The following is a 25,069-nucleotide window of genomic DNA, read 5'->3' on the forward strand; positions in this document are numbered from 1 at the left end:
AAGGCTTAGAAGGTTAATTGGTAAAGTCAGTGTATCACTAGTAAAGATAAAATCCTCTAATGGCCACAGCACTGAAGGAGGCCTTTTTATATTTGCTTGTGGGAGGTGGGTGTTGCTGGCTATGCCAGTATTTACTTTTCTGAATCTGAATGGCTTTCTAGGCCATTTCAGATGGAAGTTAAGAGTCATCCAAATTGCTGTCGGTCTGAAGACACATGGAGGCCAGACCAGGAAGAGATGATAGATTTCCTTCCCTAAAGGTCTTGATGAACCTGTCATTTGCACATGGTCCTGCAAATGTTTTCTTTTCAGGTAAATAATCCAATTCCTTTTGAAAATATCAATTTACCTGACCAACACTACATTCTCAAGCAATATATTCCAGATCCCAATTACTTGTCATGTGAAAAAACTTTTCCTCATGTCACCATTGCTTCTTGCCAATTACCTGACATCTGTGCTCTCTGCTTCACAGTTCTTCCGCCACTGGAAACAATTTCTTTCTCTCTACTTTGTCATTACCCTTATGATTTTACTCCTCTGTCAAATCTCCTTAATCTTTTCTTCTCCAAGGAAAATAATCCCAACTCCTCCAATGCAACTATGTCCCTGGAACCATTTTCATGAATCTATTTTGCACCCTCTCTAAGACCTTCACAAACTTCCTAAAGCCTGATGCCCAGAACTGGCCACAATACTCCAAAGTGAGGCTAAACCTGCAGTTTATGCAGGTTTAACATAACTTCTCTGATATTGTTATGTCTGCCTCTTTTGACAAAGCCCACTTTATCAACCACTCTCTCAGCTTGACCTGTTGCCTACAATGATTTTATGCACATACCCACCCAGATCACTCTGGCCCTGCGCTCGTTGTAGAAGTCTACCCTTTATTTTATATTTCATTCTTTCAAAGTTAATCCGTGCACACTTCTCTGCACTGCATTTCATCTCATCTGCCATTTGCTTGCATGATTCACCAACATGTCCTTTTCATGATCCTACCATTGGTTCACAGTATTTCCATGTTTCATATCATCCGCAAGTTTTAGAATTGTGCGCTGTACACTAAGACCTGGATCCTTACTATGCATAAAGAAGAGCAACATTCCTAATACCAATCCCTGGGGAACTTCACCATAAAACCTTGCTTTAGTCCGACAAACAACCACTGCTCCTTAATTTTGTATCATTTGGCTGCTCTCCCTTTTGTGGGATAAACTGTAATATATTAAATATGTAATATCTATATTTTAATATTATTTATAATAAGCTTCGGGGGTTTCTGGTTTTTGAGTTAGTAACCGGTGGATTCTCTGTATATCTGAAGTTAATAATTAATTTGTAAGCATTTCTGTAACCATAGTGATTTAGTTTAATAAAATTTTTGAAATCTGGCTTTAGAGTGAAGGGGTTTTGTGCATTACTATTCAATGCTACTGTGTGTTTTTTCAAACCTCTTGCTTACACACAGACCCTGTGGTTATCACCTTACTAGTTTAATCCTCCCTCATCGGACTGTACTTGCACTGCCCGCTTTCTGACTTGGCTACTGTGTTGGTTGAACTTTGCATGTCATCTCAGAAAAACATGTGATGTCTCATTCACAGAACAGATAGTTAACGTGATCAGGTGTTACTAACTCTGCCTTTTCCATCATTTAAACTAATCATAAGTACAAGGACTGCCTCATCTGAGAATAATTCTCTAATGTTATGCTTTGCATGCAATTTCCAGGAAGTTTTTTTTTCTGCCATCATATGTCAGCAGTTCCTTTCAGGTTAAACTCTGTCAATTTGGATAGGCAAAGCATGATGGTAAAGTAAATTTCTCCATGTTTTGAAAGAAAGAAAAAACCAACAAGTACCTTTGGAGGGACCAGTTGCCTGTGGCTGATCGAATACAGGCGCGAGAGGATATGGCAAAGTTTGAGAAATGCCACAACTTCCTGAAGAGCCCACGCCACCTGCCTCCTCAAGAAGGAGGCAAATCGCTCATCATTCCAAAAAGGAAGGTGCCAAAGAAAGTTGCTGGAAGACATGTATTTGTAGACCAAAGGTATAAAGTGCCCAGCTTAGTACTGGGGTTTATTTCTAGAGGTGTAGAATTGAAATGTGGAAAAGTTATGTCAAATTCATATAGAAACTTGATTAGACTATGCTTGGGGGTACTGTGTACCCTTTTGTTTTCAAATAACAAAAAGGCTAAAGAATAGGCACTGGAGAAGTCTTGAATGATACTAGAACTGACAGACAATACTTACCAGTAAAAGCTGGGACTCTTTTCTCTGGAATGACATGACAGAAATTTAAAAATCATGAAGAGATTCAATAGGATGAATGTAGACAAGATTTTTCCAGTTTTACTCAAGACAGGAAGCTATAAATATGAGAGAGCCACTGATAAATGCTTTTCAGGAGAAACGTCTTTTTTCAAAAAGTGGTAAGATTGGCTTGCTAGAACATGGCTTAGTTGAGGGGAATAGTATATCTGTCTGGCAATGAACTAGTGGCAAAAATAGAGATAAGTGATTCAGAACTAATTGCCAACACACAGTTGTGGTTGCAAAGTGAACGGAATGAGAAATATACAATATTTGTGAGAGACAGGAAAAATGCCAAAGGAGGAGGAGTAGCCCTGACAGTAGAGGATGGCATTAGAGAAAAAGGATCTGATTTAAGAAGATGAGAAAATTAAATTGGGTATGGGTAGAAATTAGGAATAGCAAAGAACCAGTAAATACTGATGGGGGTAGTTTATAGGCCCCTTAATAGAAGTTATAGTGTTGGTCAAAGCATTAAGCAAGAAGTTGGGGAGGCGGTGGCATTGTGGTCTTATCGCTAGACTGTTAATCCAGAGACCCAGAGAATATTCTGGGGATCTGGGCTCAAATCCCACCATGGCAAATGGTGGAATTTGAATTCAACAAAAATCTGAATCTAAGGGCCTAATGATGACCATGAAACAACTATCAGGAAAAACCCATCTGGCTTACTAATGTCCACATTTGGAGGCCACATTTAGAGTATTGTGCGCAGTTTTGGGCCCCATTTCTCAGGAAGGATGTATCGGTACTGGAGCGGGTTTAGAGGAGGTTCATGAGAATGGTCCCAGGATTGAAAAGCTTAACATGTGAGGAACGTTTGAGGACTCTGGGTCTATACTCGGTGGAGTTTAGGAGGATGAGGGGGGATCTAATTGAAACTTACAGAATACTGAATGGCCTGGACAGAGTGGATGTTGGGAAAATGTTTCCATTGGTAGGAGAGACTAGGACCCGAGGGCACAGCCTTAGAGTAGAGGGAAGACCTTTTAGAACGGAGATAAGGAGAAACTTCTTCAGCCAGAGAGTGGTGAATCTATGGAATTCACTGCCATAGAAGGCTGTGGAGGCCAGGTCGTTGAGTATATTTAAGACGGAGATAGATAGGTTCTTGATTGTCAGGGGGATCAAGGGTTACCGGGAAAAAGCGGGAGAGGAACTTTTCAGCCATGATTGAATGGTGGAGCAGACTCGATGGGCTGAATGGCCTAATTTCTGCACCTATGTCTTATGGTCTTATGGTCCTTTAGGGAAGAAAACTGCCATCCTTACCTGGTCTGACTTACATTGTGCAGGCCAGTCCGGGTAAGGACGGCACTTCTTTTTCCTAAAGGATATTCGTGAACCAGATGGGGTTTTTTATGACAACTGACAATGATTTCTTGGTCATCATTAGTCTTTTAATTGAAGATTTTTAGTGAGTTCAGATTCCAGCAACTATCATGCTGGTATTTGAACCCCCAGAACATTATCTAGTCTACTAGTCCAGTGATAACACCGCTAGGTCATCACCTCTCCTAAAATTAACCAGAACAGAAGCATTAGTCTTTAATAATGTGAAAATGATGAGAAGTAGAAGAGTCTGTGAGGTGCAGTGTTTGTCTTCAATCAAAACATTCAGTATCAAAAATAATAAAGCATTGGGGGAGGAGCACGGTGGCTCAGTGGTTAGCACTGCTGCCTCACAGTACTAGGAACCTGGGTTCAATTCCACCCTAGTGCAACTGTCTGTGTGGAGTTTGCACATCCTCCCTGCGTCTGTGTGGGTTTCCCCTTGGTGCTCTGGTTTCCTCCCACAGTCCAAAGATGTGCAGGTTAGGTGGATTGGCCATGCTAAATTGCCCATAGTGTCCACAGATGTGCAGGCTAGATGGGTTACCCATGGGAAATACAGGGTTACAGTGATACGGTAGCGGGGTAGCACTGGATGGAATGCTATTCAGAGGGGTAGTGTGGACTTGATGGGCTGAATGGCCTGCTTCCATACTGTAGGGATTCTATTCGATGAATACCTGGATGTTTTTTGTGAGATTAATGTATAATGTTGTTTCTTTTTGTGTCGCAGTGACCCCAATGAGCCTATTCCCGTCTTTCTGGCAAATCCACCTATTATTCTGTTCACAAACTACAAAGTGGGACAAGTGTATGAAGTGAGTACAAGTGGTTCAGTAATTTCAAATAATTAAGTTAAATAATTTGATTGTGTTTTCCCCCTTCTTCTCCCCAGCCACCTCAAGCCATCCATGAGGCTGTGAGTTACATGGATGGCACGTTTAGGGAAGTCGTCACATCACAGCTTAAGCAACTGGAGGAAGGGACTGAAGGAAATAGGTGACTGCCAGGCAGACCATGAGAAACAGGCAGGTAGTGCAGAAGTCCCCTGGAGTCCCATTGCATATCAGTTTTCCATTTTGGAAGCTGATGAGGGCTGATCCCTCAAGGAAGTGAAGTCAGAACCAAACTTCTGGTATTGTGAGAACAACTGAACAATGGGCTAATTTTAAAAGAACAGAGGGTTTGGGTACAGTTGGGGTATACTCCTTCAAATGGAAGATAAGACAAACAAATCCAGAGTTCCCTGGATGACAAAGGAGTTAGAAATTAATATTAGAAAGAAAAAAGGCTGCTTACGACGGGTTAAGGTGGGAAATACGATTGAGAACCAACAGGAATACTGAAGGTTTAAAGGGGAGTTGAAAGAGCAAATAAGTAGCAGTGCTGACCACTGAGCCACCGTGCGAACAGAGCTGCGTCCAAGATTTTGAAGGAAATTGGAGTAGAAATTGCAGGGACCCTGGCCATGATCTTTCATTATCCCTGCACTCGGGCAAGGTGCCAAAATACTGGAGACATTGTCACCTTGTTCAGGAAAGATTGCAAGGATAATCCCAGCAATAATTTTGGTGGTGGGAAGGCTTCTAAGACCAGTTCTTTGGGATAGAATTAGCAGCCACATGGAAAGTGATGGGTTGGTCAGGATGAGTTGGAAACATAGAAAATAGGAGGAGGAGTAGCCATTTGGCCCTTCAATACAATCATTGATGACCATCCAACTCAATATCCTGTTCCTGCTTCCTCCCCATTCCTTTAATCACTTTAGCCCTAAGAACTATATCTTAACTCCTTGTCGAAAACAGTCAATGACCTGGCCTCATTCACTTCTTGTGGTAGAGAATTCCACAGACTAACCAGTCTCTGGGTGAAGAAATTACACATCTCAGTCCTAATGGGCCAACCCGTATCCTTAACCTGTGTGATCCCTGATTCTGGACTTCCCAGCCATCGGGAACCTCCTTCCTCTGTGTACCCTGTCTAGTCCTGTTAGAATTTTGTATAGGCTTTTATGTGATTCCCCCACCCTCAGTATTTTTTTAAATTCGTTTAGGGGACATGGGCATTGCTGTGGGCCAGCATTTATTGTTGTAAATGCCAGTCAATATCGTCCTAACAGGTCAAATCTCTCTTCATACATCAGCCCTGCCATCCCAGGAATCAATCTGGTAAACCTTTGCTGCACTCTCTTCAAAGTCATAACATCCTTCCTCAGAAAAGGAGACAAAAACTGCATGTAGTACTCCAGGTGTTCTCTCACTGAGGTTCTGTATAATTGCAGCAAGGCATCCCTGCTCCTGTACTCGAATCCTGTTGCTATGAAGACCAACGTACCATTTGCCTGCTGCACCTGCATTCTTACATTCAGTGATTGTGAACAAGGACATCCAGGTCTTGTTGTGCCTCCCCCTTGCTCAACCTATCACCATTCAGATAATAATGTTCCTTCCTGTTTTTGCTGCCAAAGTGAATAACTTCACATTTATCCACATTATACTTCATCTGCCATGCGTTTGACCACTCAATCAACTTGTCCAAATCACGGTGAAGCACCTCTGCACCCTCCCAGTCAGCTTTGTTTTACCTGTGTCGGCTTTGAGTCAGCATCGATTTCTAAAGGAAAAATCATATTTAACTACCTTGCTGGAGTTTTTTGAAGAGATATAAGAAAGGCTCAGTGTGGTAACATTTTTGAAGTGGCATATTCCCAGAAAGCATTTGATACAGTGCGACAAAACAGACTTGAGAGGAAAGTTATAGGTCATAGTATATGAAAGGGACAGTAGCTACATGGATACAAAATAGTCAGTGGGTATTTTTCAGGTTGTAGGAAGGTTTGTAGTGGAGTTCCCCAGGGATTGGTATTGGGACCCTTGCTTTTCCTGATATATATTAATGATCTGGATCTGTGTGCAGGGAACAATTTGATAGTTTGCAGATGACATGAAACTTGGAATAATTGTAAACTGTGAGGGGGATGGTGTGGATCTCCAAAAGGACATTGACAAGTTGATGGAGAAGGTTGATAGGACACAGATGAGCTTTAATGCAGAGAAGTTTGAGATGATGCACTTTGGTCAGAAGAACATTGGAAAACAAGACAAAATATGGGGTACAATTTTACAGTCTGTGCAAGAGCAGAGGACCTGGTGTATATGTGCACAGATGATTGAAGGAGGATTCAATTGTCCTGTCCAGAGACTGAGCACAACATCTAATCTGAGACTCCAGTCTATTACTACACTGTTTGAGGTTCTGACGTTTGGATGAGATGTTAAACAGATCCTCTATTTGCCCCATCAGGTAGACATAAAAGATCCTATGGCACTATGAAAAGAATAGCCAGGGAGTTATCCCAGTGTCTTGGTCAACATTTATCTCTCAATCAACATCAGAAAGAAAATCACAAAAGTAAAGTTTGTTGGGTGATTGCTATTTGTGAGACTTTGCAGTGTTCAAATTGACTACGGTATTGCCTACTTTGTTCCAGTGATCACACTTCAAAGAGTAACCAATTCAAAGTTTCTCTTCAAAGTCCATTGTGATATTATCAGGTTGTGAAAGGTGCTATATAAATGCAAGTCATTCTTTCTCCAAATGTTTCTATTCATTTGTGGGATGTGAGTGTGGCTGGTTGGCCAGCATTTCTTGCCCATCCCTAGTTGCCCTATTTCTAAGTCAGGATGGTGAGAGGATTGGAGGGGGACTTGGAGGTGGTGGTGTTTCCATATGTCTGCTGCCCTTGTCCTTCTAGATGGAAATGGTCATGGGTTTGGAAGGTGCTGTCTGAGGATCTTTGGTGAATTTCTGCAGTGCACGTTGGAGATGGTATACATTGCTGCTACCATCGGTGCTGCATACTTGTGGATGTAATGCCAATCAAGCGGGCTGCTTTGTCCTGGATGGTGTTAAGCTTCTTGAGTGTTGTTGGGGCTGTACTCGTCCAGGCAAGTGCGGAGTATTCCAACACACTCCTGACTTGTGCCTTGTGGATGGTGGACAGGCTTTGAGGAGTCAGGGGGTGAGTTACTGGCCACAGTATTCCTAGCTTCTGGCCTGCTCTTGAGGCACTGTTATATGTGGTGAGTCCAGTTGAGTCTCTGGTCAATGATGACACCCAGGATGTTGATAGTGGGGGATTCAGTGATGGTAAAACCATTGAATATCAGGGTGCGGTGGTTAGATTGTCTCTCATTGGTGATGGTCATAGCCTGGCATTTGTGTGGTGCCAATGTCACTTGCCACTTTTCAGCCCAAGCCTGGATATTGTCCAGATCTTGTTGCATTTGAACATGGACTGCTTCAGTATCTAAGGAGTCACAAATCGTGCTGAACATTGTGCTATCATCAGCAAACACCCCACTTCTGATGGTGGGAAGGTCATTGATGAAGCACCTGAAGATGGGTGGGCCCAGGACACTACCCTGTGGAACTCCTGCAGAGATGTCCTGGAGCTGAGATGATTGACCTCCATGCTACACACGGTCGAATGCAGCCTTGATATCAAGGGCTGTCACTTTCACCTCACCTCTGGAATTCAGCTGTTTTGTCCATGTTTGAACCAAGGCTGTAATGAGGTCAGGAGCTGAGTGGCCCTGGTCGAACTCAAACTGGGCGTCACTGAGCAGGTTATTGCTGAGCAGGTGCTGCTTGATAGCACTGTTGATGACACCTTCCATCACTTTACTGATAATTGAGAGTAGACTGATGGGGAGGTAATTGGCCGGGTTGGATTTGTCCTGCTTTTTGTGTACAGGACATACTTGGGCAATTTTCCACATTGTCATGTTGATACCAGTGTTTTAACTGTACTGGAACAGCTTGGCTAGGGGAGCGGCAAGTTCTGGAGCACAAATCTTCAGTACTATTGCTGGAATGTTGTCAGGGCCTGTAGCCTTTGCTGTATCCAGTGTTTCCAACCGTTTCTTGATATCACATGGAGTGAATCGAATTGGCTGAAGACTGGTATCTGTAACGCAGGGGACCATGGAGGAGGCTGAGATGGATCATCCACTCGGCACTTCTGGCTGAAGATTGCTGCGAATGCTTCAGCCTTATCTTTTGCACTGATATGCTGGGCTCTTCTATTATTGAGGATGGGGATATTTGTGGAGCCTCCTCCTCAAGTGAGTTGATTAATTGTCCACCACCATTCACGACTGGATGTGGCCAGACTGCAGACCTTAGATCTGATCCATTGGTTGTGGGATCGCTTAGCTCTGTCTATCACTTGCTGCTTTCGCTGTTTGGCGTGCAAGTATTCCTGTTTGGTGGCTTCAACGGGTTGATACCTCATCTTCAGGTATGCCTGGTGCTGCTACTGGCATACCCTCCTTCACTCTTCTTTGAACCAGGCTTGATTCCCTGGCTTGATGGTAATGTTTGAGTGGGGGATATGCATGAGGTCACCATGAGGTTTTAATGGCTGAAATATGCATTTAAAATATTTATAGCCTTTGCAGAAGAGAAGGAAAAGAGCCCGTCCATGTGACTAGCTGCCTTTAAATTTGGCAATATCTTTTTTGAAGACCGTACATTTTACAAAATTATTTTACTTTTTAAGTAAATGTGTTTTTGCCACCACAGAATCAGTGGATACAAGAATTTAAAGTAAACATTTATACACTATTATGCCACAACATAATTTCAAAGATTTGCTTGGCAGATTATCTTTTTCATATATTGAAGTACAGGTAACATAAAGGTAAAGTCACAATAGTCTTCCCAGACCATAGGGCTGCTCTCTCATTAGGAGGTAATGAGTGGTGATAGTTTAACCTGAGGGTCAATATCTTAAGGTTACCTTCTTGGTAACCTGAGTAGGAATTGAATCTATGCTGTTGACATCACTGCATTGTAAACCAGCCACTTGACCCAACAAACAACTAATTTCAATTTATTGCAAATCATTTAATTTCTGAGGGAGATTAAAATCCACAGCTAGGTCTTTAAGGGTGCTTCTGTGCAGTATTTGCCCACGCTTCCTGTGTTAATGTAGCCAAATACATTCAGCTGTCAGTCTAACATTACATACTATGATTCAGTCTTGGTTGGTTACGTTCCATAAATGACAGAGTAGACAAGGTATTTTGTTAGAAAATATTTGATCTTCCTTGTCCTCCAACCTTCAGTATTGTTTCTTTTGTAGTTGTCTTTTTCTTTTAACTGAATCTCCCCTTTGTCCTCTCCTGAATCCATTAATTCTTTGTTGTCAAATTACCGGGGTACCTCTGGATTCTTGCCTAGTTTTTGGCAGTGAGCTCTAACAGCCTGGCGTTGTCACAACCCGACTCCCACAAGCGCAGATGCCTTTTGCTGCATTCCCAGCTATGGCCTGGAAACTGGCTTTAAGTTAATAAGATAGCAAAGGGCAATTAACATTGTCTAAAGGATGTAGAGTTGGTTACTTCAATAAGGCCTAGAATGTGCCTTTTGGACCGAGGCAAATACTTTTCTAAAACTCCCCAGGTGACTGGTGAAATTCATAAAGCCTCAATTCACTTCCCACAAAAATGTTTCTAGACCCCACCCTCCAATCTTAGCCCTTCCACCAAACTCCCACAGTCTACACACATGGTAAATAACTTAGTCAGGTAAGATAGAAAATTGATGACATAGGCAAAGAAATGTAACAATGATCTAACCGCCTGTAATTCACAATTACAACTCAAATGTGAACATGACCAAACAATTTGAACCCAAGACAGCCTTCACGCTCTCTTAATACTTTGCAGAAGCAAAATAGTACTTTTATTTGTTCAGAGGATGTGGGTATTATTGGCTGGGTTAGCATTTAATTCTTACCACTAACTATCCCTTCAATTGAGTGGCTTACCAGGGCCATTTGAGAGGGGCGCTGGAGTCAATCACATTTAATAAAAACATAAGAAATAGGAGCAGAGTAGGCTATCTGGGCCATCGGGCTGCTCCGCCATTTTATAACATCGTGGTTGATCTTCTTGTGGACTTAGCTCCACTTACCCACCCGCTCACCATAACACTTTACTCCTTTACGTTCAAAAATCTATCTATCTTTGCCTAAAAACATTCATCGAGGAAGCCTCAACTGCTTCACTGGACAGGGAATGCCATCGATTCATAACCCTTTGTTGTCAAAGAAGTTCTTCCTCAACTCTGCTAAATCTGCTGTCCCTTATTTTGAGGCTATGCCACCTAGTTGTGGTTTCACTCGCCAGTAGAAACAAACTCCCTGCTACTATCTATTCCCTTCATAATTCCCTTCCTCTGCACTTTCTCAAGTAAGCAGACCAAAATTGTATATGGAACTCCAGATGAGGCCTCACCAGCACACTATACAGCTGTAGCATAACCTCCCTGTTTTTAAACTCCATCCCTCTAGCAATGAAGGGCAATATTCCATTTGTTTTTTTAATTACCTGTTACACCTGCAAACCAACATTTTGTGATTCACGCACAAGGACACCCAGGTCCCTCTGCACAGTAGCATGCTGTGATTTTTCACCATTTTAGTAATAGTCCATTTTGCTGTTATTTTTGCCAAAATGGATAACCTCACATTTAGCAACATTGTACCCCATCTGCCAGACTCTTGCACACTCACTTAACCCATCTTTATCCTTCTGCAGACTTTCAGTGTCCTCTGCACACTTTGCTCTACCACTCATCTTAGTGTCAACTGCAAACTTTGACACACTACATTTGGTTATCAACTCTAAATCATCTATGTAAATTGTAAACAGTTGCAGTCCCAACACTGACTCCTGAGGCACACCACTAGCCACTGATTGCAAACCAGAAAAACACCCGTTTGTCTCCACTCTTTGCTTTCTCTTAGTTAACCATCTTCTCTCCATGCTAATATATTACCCATAATATCATGCGCCTTTATCTTTTGCAGCAGCCTTCTGTGTGGTACTTTTGTCGAACGTCTTCTGGAAATCCAGCTACACCACATCTACCAGTTCCCTGTTGTCCACCGCGCTCATAATGTCCTCAAAGAATTCCAGTAAATTAGTTAAACATGACCTGCCTTTCATGAACCCATGTTGCGTCTGCCTGATGGGACAGTTTCTATCCAGATGTCTTGCTATTTCTTATTTGATAGATTTAATTATTTTCCCCACGACAGAAGTTAAGCTAATGGGCCCATTGTTACCTGCCTTTTGTCTACTTCCTTTTTTAAACAGTGGCATCACATTTGCTGTTTTCCAATCTGTCGGAACCGCCCCAGAGTCCACGAATTTAGGTAAATTACCACAAGTGCATTTGTCATTTCCCCCAGGAATCTGAGATTCCTGGGATGCATTCCATCAGGGCCAGGAGACTTGTCTACCTTTAGTCCCATTAGCTTCCTACCACCACCTCTTTAGTGATAATTATTGATCGTTTCTAGGTCCTCACCTGCCATAGCTTCCTTGTCATCAATTATTGGCATGGTATTGACTCCATGAAGACCAACTCAAAATACCTGTTTAACACCTCAGCCATTTCTTCATTTTTAATTATTAAATCCACCTTCTCATCCTGTAAAGGACCAATGTTTACCTGAGACAGTCTTTTTCATGTTATATATTTGTAGAAACCTTTGCTATCTGTTTTTATATTCTGAGATAATTTACTTTCATAATCCATCTTAACTTTCTTTATAGTTCTTTTGTGGCTTTCTGTTGACCTTTAAAGATTTTCCAATTCCCTAGTTTTCCACTAATCTTTGCCTCTTTGTGTGCATTTGCTTTCAATTTGATACCCTCTTTTATTTCCTTAGTTATCCACAGCTGATTATCCCTTTTCCTACAGTCTCCCCATTTCACAGGTATATACTTTTGCTGAGCACTGTGAAAAATCGCTTTGAATGTCTTTCACTCTTCCTCAATTGTCCCACCATTTGCTCCCAGTCTATCTTAGGCAACTCCTCCCTCATCCTGTTGTAGTCCCCTTTGTTTAAGCACAAGACGCTGGTATTTTACCTTCTCAACTTTCATCTGTATTTTAAATTCAACCATAGTTTGATCGCTCCTTCCGAGAGGATCCCTAACTGTGAGATCATCAATTGTTCCTGTCTCTTTACACAGGATCAGATCTAGGATAGCTTGACCCCTCATAGGTTCCATTACATACTGTTCAGGGAAACTATCACGGATACATTCTATGAACTCCTCAAGGCTACCTTGACTGACTTAGTTTGACCAATCAATATGTAGATTAAAATCCGTCATGTTAATTGCCGTACCACTTCTATGTGTATCAGTTATTTCTGTGGATCTGGAGTTATGCATAGGCCAAACCAGGTTATGACGAAAAGTTTCCTTTTCGAAAAGACGTTAGTGAACCATTTACAGTAATTGGTTGTAATTAGGTTGGCTTTTCATTTCCAGATTTATAGAAACGGTTGAATTTAAGTTTCACAATCTGCAGTAATATAATAGGATTTGAAACCATTCCAACAGAGTATTAAACTGCAATGTCTAGATCATCAGGCTAGTGACATTACTACTGAACCACTATCTCTTTCCAGGAGGTAAAATTGTGACAATATGTAGTGGTATATGACCATTGTATCCAATGCCCAAGCATAAACATTGTGAAATAAAAATGGAAAAAGATGAACCAGGAAGCACTGTTGCAGCCGGAGAAACAAAATTGATGATGACTTTCTATCAGAACATAGTGATTCCACTTAAAATCATGGAATTGTTTTTGCACAGTAGATTATTAAGGTTTTTGTGTTTGTGCCAGTTTCTGTAAGCAGCATTTCCCGTATTGCTGCTCCCTGTTAACATTGAATATTCTTCCTTTTCAAATAATAATCCAATCCCTTCTTGAATGCCTTGTTTGAAAATGCTTTTCTTATGTCACTATTGCTTCTTTTACCAATTAGCTTAAAACTGTGCCTATTGATTCTCAATTATTCCACTAGCAAGAGCAGTTTTTCAATATCTACTCTGTCCAGACCCTTTAGGATTTCAAACACCTCCATCAAATCTTCACTCAACCTCAATGTATGTTGTCACAATTCACTGGAGAATCAGTGAGAATAGGCAACAGCACCTCCTCCACGACAATCCTCAACACTGGCAACCTGCAAGGCTGTGTACCCAGCCCCTTATTATACTCCCTGTACACTCATGACTGTGTGGCCAAATTTTGTCCGAACTCTATCTACAAGTTCGCTGACAACGCCACCATTGGAGGCCAGATCTCAAACAATAACAGAACAGAATACAGAAAAGAGAGAGAGTGCATGATGTAAAGGTAACAATCTCTCCATCAATGTCAGCAAAACAAAAGAGCTGGTCATTGACTTCAGGAAGTAAGAAGCAGGGCACGCCCCTGACTGCATCAGTGGAGCTGAGGTGGAGATGGTCGAGAGCGTCAAGTTCCTGGGAGTGATGATCACCAAAATCTCCCACGTTGATGCGATGATCTAAAAAGCACAACAATGCCTCTATTTCCTCAGGAGGCTAAGGAAATTTGGCATGTCCATAAAAACGCTTACCAATTTTTATAGATGCACCATAGAAAGCATTCTATCTGAGTGCATCAAGACTTGGTATGGCAACTGCACTGCCCAGGACCCTAAGAAACTACAGAGAGTTGTGAACAAAGTCCAGCCCATCATGCAAGCCAATCTTCCATTCATTGACTCTATCTATACTTCTTGCTGCCTTGGAAAGTCAGCCAACATAATCAAAGATGCCTCCCACCTCCAACCTCTTCTGTTGGCAGAAGATACAAAAGCTTAAACACACATACCAAAAGATTCAAGAACAGCTTCTTCCCTGCTGTTATTACTCTTCTGAAAGGATCTGTCAAATTTTAAATTTAATGTTGATCTTGCTCTTTGTGCAGCTTCTCTGCAGCCGTAACATTGCATTTCTTGCACTGTTCTATTACCCTTGTGTACTTTGCACAGTATTATCCACCTGTACTGTACCCAAAAAAAAATTTTCACTGTACCTAGGTACATGTGACAATAATAAATTAAATCAAATCACATCAAAATATTGTAATACAATTGCTTCACGCTTCCCTGCATTAAATCTCATCTGCCACTTGACTTTCCATTGTCTCCTTCCAAACCATGCTCAAAACAGAACATCTGTACGTTCACTTCACTTAGGTTCTCACAGCACAACAGCTGCAAGCTCTGTAGGGAATGTCCAAAAAAACTTTGGAACTGAGACATCAAACAACTTACTGTCTATGCTCCAGTTGTGTTGGATCATAGGCTAATATCTATATTCCACCAATATTTCATTTGAAATTATGAACATGGTTAATATTATGATAATGATTAGATAATCTGTTTTTTGTGATGTTCATTAAGGGATAAATATTGACCAGATAAGAACTCTATTCTTCTTTGAAATAGTGCTGTGAGATCTTTTACATCTACTTCTACAGGTAGATAGGACCTTAGTTCAACATCTCATCCAAAAGACAACATCTCTGACAGTATAGTTTCACCTCTAGTGGGACTTTACAGGAATATCAACCATGGTTTTTGTGTGCTCGAATCCCAGAGAGAGTCTTGAGCACTGGATATTATGGTTCAGCCACATGAGTATTGCCAGCTGAACCACAATTGATACCTATGCACAATTCTCTGGGCCAGGAGTTCAGGTAGATACTATTCAAGCTGCATTATGGATTTTAAATTAAAGCCAGCCGGCAGTAAAACATCCCCAGCAGTGGAAAGTATCCTTGATCTGGTACTAGAAGTACCAACTTATAGGCAATTATCATCTTAAAGGAACACTCACATTCCACATATAATATGGAACAATAGAATAATACATTGTGTTTGAAGTTTTATGTTGTGCTTATAAAGCAGTGTAAATACAAAACTATAATGTTGTGGGGAGATCTGCCTGTTTGACGTTGAGTTGAGAAACCTGACTTCCAGCAGCCACAACCTGAGAGTGACCTCACAGTGTACTTCATTCTTTTCCGTTGGACTAGGTGAGCAGGGATGTGTTGTTGCAGTTGTACAGGGCCTTGGTGAGACCACACCTGGAATATTGTGTGCAGTTTTGGCATCCTTTTCTGTGGAGGGATGCTCTTGGTCTCAAGGGAGTACAGCGAAGGTTTACCAGGCTGATTCTCGGGATGGTGGGTCTGACGTTTGAGGAGAGATTAACTAGGTTGATTTTGTATTTGCTAGAGTTCAGATGAATGAGGGGGGATCTCATAGAGACTTACAAAACTCTAACAGGACTGGACAGGGTAGATGCAGGAAGAATGTTCCCAATGGTGGGTGTGTCCAGAACCAGGGGTCACAGTATGAGGATTCGGGGTAGATGATTTAGGACGGAGATGAGGAGACATTTCTTCACCCAAAGAGTGGTGAGCCTGTGGAATTCATTACCACAGGAAGTAGTTGATGCCAAAACATTGAATGTATTCAAGAGGCAACTAGATATAGCACTTGGCGAGAATGGGATCGAAGGTTATGGGGAGAAAGCAGGATTAGATTATTGAGTTGGGCGATCAATCATGATCGTGAAGAATGGTGGAGCAGGCTCAAAGGGCCAAATGGCCTCCTCCTGCTCCTATCTTCTACGTTTCTATGATACAAGCACCAGAAAAATGCAAATTTGCACTCCTATTAAGTATTTGAGCTTTTTTACTCTCTGGCATTCTCAAATTCAATACAGAAGGCATCTTTTTATGTCCATTTAACTTTTTCAGACAAATGTTGAGTTGAGAAACCTGACTTCCAGCAGCCGCCACCTGAGAGTCATCCCACCAAGTACCTCATTCTTTTCTATCGGACTAGGTGAGCAAACACTTTTACCTAATGTTTTTGTGGCTGTCAAAACATGCACAGTCAGATATAAGCACATTACAATGATGAACCTCTTGTGCATTCCCCACTCAATTCATTCCACCATTGATGGCAGTACCTTTAGCCGCTGAGGGCCTACGTTTTGAAATTTTCTTTCTTAACCTCATCGCCACTCATTCTTCCTTTAAGGCACGCACGCACAATTAAAACAAGATCCTGAATGCAAAATTCTGGTAATCTTCCTTTTTTTTAATTTGCATGTGTGATTTGATGTCCAACTTTATTTGATAAACTTTATTTGATGATTTAAGATGGAGTTGAGGTTCTCTCAGATGGCAGTGGATCTGTGACCTTGTTTACTGCAGAGGCTTGGTCATTAAGTATATTCAAGGGTAATAGTGAGAAGGCAGGAAAGTGGAATTGAGATTTATTGAATCAATCATGATATCAATGAATGGTGGCACAGACTCACTGAGCCAATTGACCTACTTCTGCTCCTACATATTACGATCATTATGATAACATTCCTATAAAGTTCCTTAGGACAGTTTATAGAAACATTGAAAATAGGAGCAGGAGTAGGCCTTTCAGTCTTTTGAGCCTGTTCCACCATTCAATATGATCATTGTTGCGCATCCAACTCAGTGCCCTATTCCTGCTTTCTCCCCATTCAATTTGATCTCTTTACTCCTAAGGACTTTTCCTAACTTTTTCTTGAAAACATTCAATGGTTCAATTTCACTTGCTTGCTGTGGCAGAGAATTCCACAGACTCACCACTCTTTGGGTGAAGAAATTTCTCCCGATTTCAGTCATATCTTTAAACTGTGAGCTCTGGTCTGGACTGTCTGGTCATCGGGAGCATCCTTTTCGCATTTCGCCTGTTTAGTCCTGTTAGAATATTATAGATTTGTATGAGATTCCCCCTAATTCTTCTAAACTCAAATGAATAAAGACCCAACCAATCTAGTCTTTCTTCACATGTCAATGCTGCTATCCCAGGAATCAGTCTGGTAAGCTTTTATTGCACTTTCTTCAAAGCAAGAACATCCTTCCTCAGATGAGAACACTAAAACTGTACACCATACTCCAGGTTTCACCAATGCCTTGTACAATTGTAGCAAATCATCGCTGCTCTTATAGTATACTTAATAAATTAGAGGTGTTTCAAAATTGCAAAATGTTGTATATTCAGGTAATGTATATAGCTGCACTGCTGGAGGAAGCCTTTGCTGACACAATGCATGGGAAAAGCAGGATCTCATCTTTGTGTCTGTATATAATCAAGATGGGAATCGGAGGATATGCCGTTTCTACTGTTAGTGGAGTTTGGTTGCGTAGCACACAATGTTATTGTTGTCAGGGTCATTGATTTATGGTGACTAAATATGTCAAACAATGAACATGGCAAAGTGTCACAGGAATAACTGTGAAGCTGGATGAACACAGCAGACCAGGCAGCATCAGAGGAGCAGGAAAGTTCAGGACCCTTCTTCAGAAATGGGGGTGGGGGTTTGGGAAGGGAGCTCAGAAATAAATAGAGAGTGGAGGGGTGAGGCTGGGGAAGGTCGGTGGGATGGCGACAGATGAGTGCAGGTAGGGAGTGGTGGGGATTGGTGGGGATTGGTCAGTGGGATGGGTGGGGCAGACAGGCGGGAGAGAAGATGGACAGGTTGTGTCACGTCAAGGAAGTGGGAATGAGAGGGAGGGTTGAACACAGGATGTGGCCAGAGGTGGGGAGATTTTAAAACTGGTGAATTCCGTGCTTAGGCCAGTGGGCTGTAGGCTCCCAAGGCAGAATATGAGGTGTTGCTCCTCCAGTTTTCAGGTGGTGTAATTATGACAATGGAGGAGGCCCAGGATGGACATATCACCAGGGAGTGGGAGGGGGAGTTAAAATGGTTGGCGACCAGATGTTGTTGTCATTTGTCGCGTAATGAGCGCAGATGCTCCATGAAACGGTCTCCGAGCCTCCACTTGGTCTCACCAATGTAGAAGAGGCTACATCGGGAGCAGCGGATACAGTAGACCAAGTTGATGGATGTACAGATGAACCCCTGTCTGGTATGAAAGGTTTGTTTTGTGCCTTGAATGGAGGGGGAGAGGGGGCAGGTGTAGCACTTCCTGCAGTTGCAGGGAACGGTGCCGGGAGAGTGGTGCAGATGAAGGAGTCGCAGAGTGAGTGGTCCCTACGAAAGGCAGATAGGAGTGGGGAGGGAAGTATATCTTTGGTTGTGGGGTTGGATTGTAGGTGGTGGAAGTGGTGGAGAATGATACATTGGATGTGGAGGTTGGCCGGTTGATATGTGAGAACAAGGGGGATTCTGTCTTTATTTTTGTTGGCGGGGGGGTGTGGGTTTGAGGGCAGAAGTGCAGGAAATGCAAGAGATGCAGTTGAGGGCATTTTTGGTCACTGGAGGGGGAAGTTACGGTCCTTAAAATATGAGGACATCTGGGAATTTGGGAGTGGAACACCCCACCGTGGGAGCAGACACGATGGAGGCGGAGGATTTGGGAGTAGGGAATCGCATTCTTGCAGGAGGGTGGGTGAGAGGAGGTGTTGTCCAGGTAGCTATGGCAGTTGGTGGGTTTGAAATAGATGTCAGTTTTGAGGTGGTTACCGAAGATGGAGATGGAGAGATCCAGGAAGGAGAGGGAGGTATCGGAGATGGTCCAGGTGAATTTGAGGTTGGGGTGAGAGGTGTTAGTAAAGTTGATGAACTGTCCAAGCTCCTCGTGGGAGCATGAGGCAGTGCCAATACAGTCATCAATGTAGCGGAGGAAGAGGTGATACACCTGCCCCTACACCTCCCCCTTACCCGCTCCATTCAAGGCCCAAAACATTATTACATCCATTAACTTGATCTATTGTATCCGCTGCTCTCGATGTGGCCTCCTCTACATTGGTGAGAGCAAGTGTAGACTCAGAGACCATTTCGTAGAGCATTTGCACTCTGTACATGACAAACGACAACAATGTCTGGTCATCAATCATTTTAACTCCGCCTCCCACTCCCTGGGTGACATGTCCATCCTGGGCCTCCCAGTGTCACAATGACACCACCTGCAAACTGGAGGAGGAGCACCTCATATTCCGCCTCGGGAGCTTACAGCCAGTTGGCCTAAACATGGAATTCACCAGTTTTAAAATCTGCACCCCACCAGCCTCATCCCATGTCCAACCCTCCCTCTCATCCCCGCCTGCTTGATCTGACACAACCTGTCTATCTTCTTTCCTACCTATCCGCCCCACCCACCCCACTGACCAATCCCCACCACTGCCTACCTGCACTCACCTATCACCACCCCACCTACATTCCCCAGCCCCACTCCTCTTCTCCCTGTTTCTGAAGAAGTGTCCCGACCCAAAACGTCAACTTTCCTGCTCCTCTGATGCTGCCTGGCCTGCTGTGTTCCTCCAGCTCCACGCTGTGTTATCTCTGACTCCAGCATCTGCAGATCTTGCTATCTCAAAGTGCCATAGGAAACTGGTATTGGAAGTAAGTGTGACATTGGAAGGAAATGTGTCATATATCTATAACACACACACAACAGGGCAGAGAGATCACATGATTCCCAATACCTGTGTCCTTGCCTCCCTATGAATATTCTGACCCATGCCGGAGAAGGTGTGTACTGTTCCTGTGGTATACTCTGTTTTATAGAAGTCTTTGATGCCTCAGTGAACGTTTCATGTAACAGAGGAGATAAGTGTATTCCTTTGCTGAATCTCTGCAAAACAAGTACTGTCATGCATAAAAATGATCAGTCACATATTCTGATCATCATCTACAAGATGTGAAGGAATGTAAAGAACATAGAACAGGAATGTAATGTATAGCACATATCAGATGCCAACTATTTCTCTGCTGAGATGCTGAGACTTGCTGTTTACTTGCCTCAGAGGATGTATTTACTGTAAACATAATAGGGACAGATGCCCAGACGTCTATCAGGCCAGGAATAGATGCCAGAGTTACTTTTACACTCATCTTTCATCTTGGATACTTTTACAACATTATTGCATGTAGTCACATTCCACCTAGAGGCGATAGCTTGGTCTGTAGGAATGAAGGATACCTGAGACTATAAAACAGTGATGGCTATTCTTATATCTTGATCGGTATGTTATGCACTTTGATTCGATCTCTGGCATTAAGGTAGGGTATGAATGCCATATTTTAGTGTGTATGATTAGATTAAGTTGAGCCTGAGACTCTCATACCTGCCAGCTGAAATCACTGATGACAAGTAAAGCTAGTTGATGTTTCTACTCCCTAGCCCAAAGGTGAGTTTGAATCGATGGCTGAGATCAACCCTTTCAGTGCAGACCAGGAATTGAAGCCGGGGAAGATCCTAGACTCTGCCAGTTCTTTATGACAGATGTCTTGGGGGCTGCATTCAAACTTAGCAGACAAAGAAAGTTTCGTTTGCCAGATTTTTCTTTGTAAAATTTGAAATCTTAAAATAGATTGCCATTTCAATGAACAGTTAAGACATCACTGAAACTAGACAGTATGTCGCACAAGAAGCAGTCAATATAGTTCCTTCCCATTCACTCAGAGTTTGCAAGGGATTGTTGAATAGCAGTGGCTTTTTGAGAACCATTATTTTCAACTCTGAATGGGAGTGGAAACAGTTTCAGTGGTCATTTTCAAAGGAATTGGATCTATAATTGCATTGAGGAAATTTGCAGGGCTTATTTGCAAGAAACAGCAGGGGGTGAGGATAGGATTAATGAGATATATCTTTCAAAGTTCCACCTAGGCAGCATAGACCAAATGGCTTCTTTTTGTCATGTACGATTCTCCATGGTATAGTCGTTTTTGCATGAGGTCACTCCTCTTCTTGCAAACAAAAGCCGGGATTTTCTTCCCAGGGAAATCTGGACTGTCAACATTCCTGGTTACTCTAAAACATGCGTCATATCAAGTTTGATACAAGTGAGTCAGAATTCATTGCTGCACCTCCTGAATGAAGTGGCAGTGTAGTGCTGTAATTGAATCAACAATACACGTGAAACAGAAACAACCCAAAATTCCTCAGGTCTTAATAAGAACGATCAAAAGGTCATTAGAATATTGGAAACTCTTGCAAAATCACCGGAAAGAGCAATCCTGCTGGGAACTATTTGATGTATGTGGCTCAGGTGCACACTCATCACTGATAAAGAAAGGTAAACAGTGACTAATTCTTTTGACAGTTGCATCTTAAACTTAATGATGCCTAAACTGTTGAACTAACAGTTTCATCACCCATTACAAATCTGGATAAATTAAGAAAACCCACAGGGATATGAAGTATTGCTTGAACCTTGAAATTGTCAGCATTTAGAGGCTAAGTTCACGAATTGCACATTCTCTCTGCTTACACAGTCCACATTTAAATCAGGCAGTCATTGTAATCAGCCAAAAAACATCAACATTATCGTTTGAACATAAGAGCAGGAGTAGACCATTTGTGCCCTTGAGTCATCTTTATGATTCATGATTGTGACTGATTTGATTATTCCTCATTTTTGCCAAACCCTGTTAACCTTTCAACCACTTGCTTATCAAGAGTCTATCCACCTCTGCCTTGAGTATATTCAGGAAATCTGCTTCCCCACCTTTTCAGGAAGAGAGATTCACAAAGCTCTGAGAAAACATTTATCGTCATCCATGTTTTAGAATCCCTACAGTGTGGAAACAGGCCCTTCGGCCCAACAAGTCCACACTGACCCTAAGAACATCCCTCCCAGACCAATCCCCCTAATCTACACATTCTTGAACACTTTGGGCAATTTAGTATGGCCAATCCACCTAACCAACACATCTCTGGACTGTGGAAGGAAACCAGAACATCTGGAGGAAACCCACGCAAACACGGGGAGAATGTGCCAACTCCAAACAGACAGTCACCCGAGGCTGGAATCGAGCCTGGGTCCCTGGCGCTGTAAAGCAGCAGTGCTAACCACTGAGCCACTGTACCTTTTAATTGTGCATATCCTTAGTTTGAAACAGTGATCCCCTACTTCTAGATTCTTCCAAAAAAGGAAAGATCATTTCAACATCCACCTCGCCAGGACCTGTCAGGATCATATATGTTTCAAACAAGTCGCCTCTTTGTCTTCAATCTCCAGCAGATATAAGTCCAAGCTGTCCAACTTTTTCTCATAAGGCAACCCATTCATTTCCAGGCATTAATCTAGTAAAGATTATCTGAAATACTTCTAATGCATTTACTTCCTTCTTTAAATAAGGAAAAAAAAGCCCCCAACATAACTGTCAATTCTGACTACTTGCATATCTTTCATTTTAATTGCTCAAGCACAGGTAACTGTGTGTTCAGTTGTCTATGCCCTGAACACCTCCAACAGTCTATCTATCCTCTTCCTCTAAGATGCTCCTTTAGATGAACTAGCTTATTGCTGCTGTGCTTGTAAATTCCCCGGACTCTCATTTTTTCTGGGACCTTTCAATCCTGGCTTTCCCAGAAATGAGCGCAGCAGTGTCCATGATGGAGCAGAGCCAGCAGAGCAAATGACTGGGTGCTCATTGTAAGAGCTGCTTATGCAGCTGTTTGCTCAAGCACTGGGGATGGCCTGAATGTAGACGAGCTGGAGCCAGGGGACAATGTACGAATGGAGATTTGTACAAGTGGCTGATTGGCCTGTGAAATGGTGACCAGTTATTTATAACAAATGCCTCCTGCCTGCCAACAACTAAGCAATTGGCTCCCAGGTATTTCAAGTTTTAAAGGTATCAAGGGGCACGGGGAGAAAGTGAGAATATAGCATTGGGATAGAGGATCAGGTATGATATTGAATACCAGAACAGTCTTGAAGGGCTGAATGGCCTACTCCTGCTCCTTGCTTCTATGTTTCTATTTTTTTTTGTCACTGCACAGCTTGTTCAGATCAGAAGCCTTCGGCACTCTAAAAGGGAATGAGCTGTTTTTGCTTGTCAGTAAAAGCATCTCAAGCTCTCACATGAATCTCTTGCATTTCTTGAATCTCTGCCCTCACATCGCCTGCCCCCAACAAAAATAAAGACAGAATCCCTCTTGTCCTCACATATCACCCCACCAACCTCCACATCCAATGTATCATTCTCCACCACTTCTGCCACCTACAATCCAACCCTACAACCAAAGAGATATTTCCCTCCCCACCACTACTTGCCTTTCGCAGGGACCACTCACTCCACGACTCCCTCGTCAGCTCCATACTCCCCACTAACCCCACCACCTCGGCACCTTTCCCTGCAACTGCCTTGGGAGCCTACAGCCCGATGACCTAAACACTGAAATTCACCAACTTTAAAATCTCCCCAACCCTGGCCTCATCCCGTGTCCAACCCTCCCTCTCATTCCCACCTCCTTGACCTGACACAACCTGTCCATCTTCTCTACCCACCTATCCACCCCTCCTACCTCACTGACCAATCACCACCACTCCCTACCTGCACTCCCCTATCACCGTCCCACCTACCTTCTCCAGCCCCACTCCTCCTCTCTCTATTTATTTCCGAGCTCCCTTCCCCCTCCCCATTTCTGAAGAAGGGTCCCAACCCGAAACATCAGCTTTCCTGCTCCCCTGATGCTGCCTGGCCTGCTGTGTACCTCCAGCTCCATACTGTTATCTTTAACTCCAGCATCTGCAGTTCTTGCTTACTCTCAAACTTGAATATAGCCAGTTTATTTCCCCTCATCAGTTGCTGTAGCTGTTTATGTTTATTATTAAGCTAGAGGCCTCTATAAGTTTGAACTAGTCATTCTATGTCACCTGCAAACAAGTGAAAGTACCTGGAGAAGGAAAGTGGAGAAGCAGTGTTCTGACAAGCAAAAAGATAATCTCAAAAAAGCCCTGTGAATGGGGACTGCTGAACTACCTTCCCAGTCTTTCCCTCTGCCCATAACACTTGTATTATTTTGTGCCTCTCTGTATGTGTGGTAGAGGGGGTATTTTAATAAGTAGGTTAGAGTTTTGACTAGTATGTCAACAGTTCATAATTGTTTTATCATAGAATCCCTACAGTTTGGAAGCAGGCCATTCAGCCCATTGAGTCCACACTGCCCCTCCAAAGACCATCCCACCCAGATCCGCCCACCCCCCCACTCTATCTCTTTAACCCAAGATTTTCTCATGGCTAACCCACCTAGCCTGCATATCCCTGGTCACTTTGTGCAATTTGCCATGAACAATCCACCTTTCTTTAGACTGTGGGAGGAAACTGCCGCACCCAGAGGAAACCGACGCAGACACGGGGAGAATGTACAAACTCCACACAGTCACCTGACAGTGGATTTGAACCCAGGTCCCTAGTGCTGTGAGGCAGCAGTGCTAACCACTGAGCCACCGTGCCAACTTATCTGTACTCAGAATCTATTTATATGTAATAATAGTAATTCTTGTTAAGTACAGAAACCTGGTCTATGCTTTCTGTCGACATGGGTCTAAAAGCCATATAAATTGGAGAATTCTGTGTATTTTTAAAAAATCTTTAACTTTTATGATGACTCCTGGAGTAGTGGGACTTGATTTCCAACTACCCTAGTGAGGGGCACCACTGCTGTCTAGAAAGTTTCAATGTCCAGTCTTTCAATGTTAGTCATTAGTTGAGGTGGGCAAGTGGATTGAAAGGTGGCTGGGAATCGTAGTTGAGTACT

General features: G+C 42.7%; 1 protein-coding gene across 1 annotated transcript in view; it reads left to right on the forward strand.

Moving 5' to 3' along the window:
* dlec1 (DLEC1 cilia and flagella associated protein) overlaps window positions 1-25,069 on the forward strand; it is a 129,394-nt gene that overhangs the window by 12,051 nt on the left and 92,274 nt on the right. The window contains exons 6-8 of the mRNA XM_048618205.1: window positions 1,844-2,055; window positions 4,386-4,470; window positions 16,325-16,412. Coding sequence (XP_048474162.1) covers window positions 1,844-2,055; window positions 4,386-4,470; window positions 16,325-16,412 — 385 coding nt within the window. The remainder of the gene's footprint in view (window positions 1-1,843; window positions 2,056-4,385; window positions 4,471-16,324; window positions 16,413-25,069) is intronic.

Source organism: Rhincodon typus, chromosome 2 (assembly GCF_021869965.1).
Source record: "Rhincodon typus isolate 14 chromosome 2, sRhiTyp1.1, whole genome shotgun sequence".
Lineage (NCBI taxonomy): Eukaryota > Metazoa > Chordata > Chondrichthyes > Orectolobiformes > Rhincodontidae > Rhincodon > Rhincodon typus.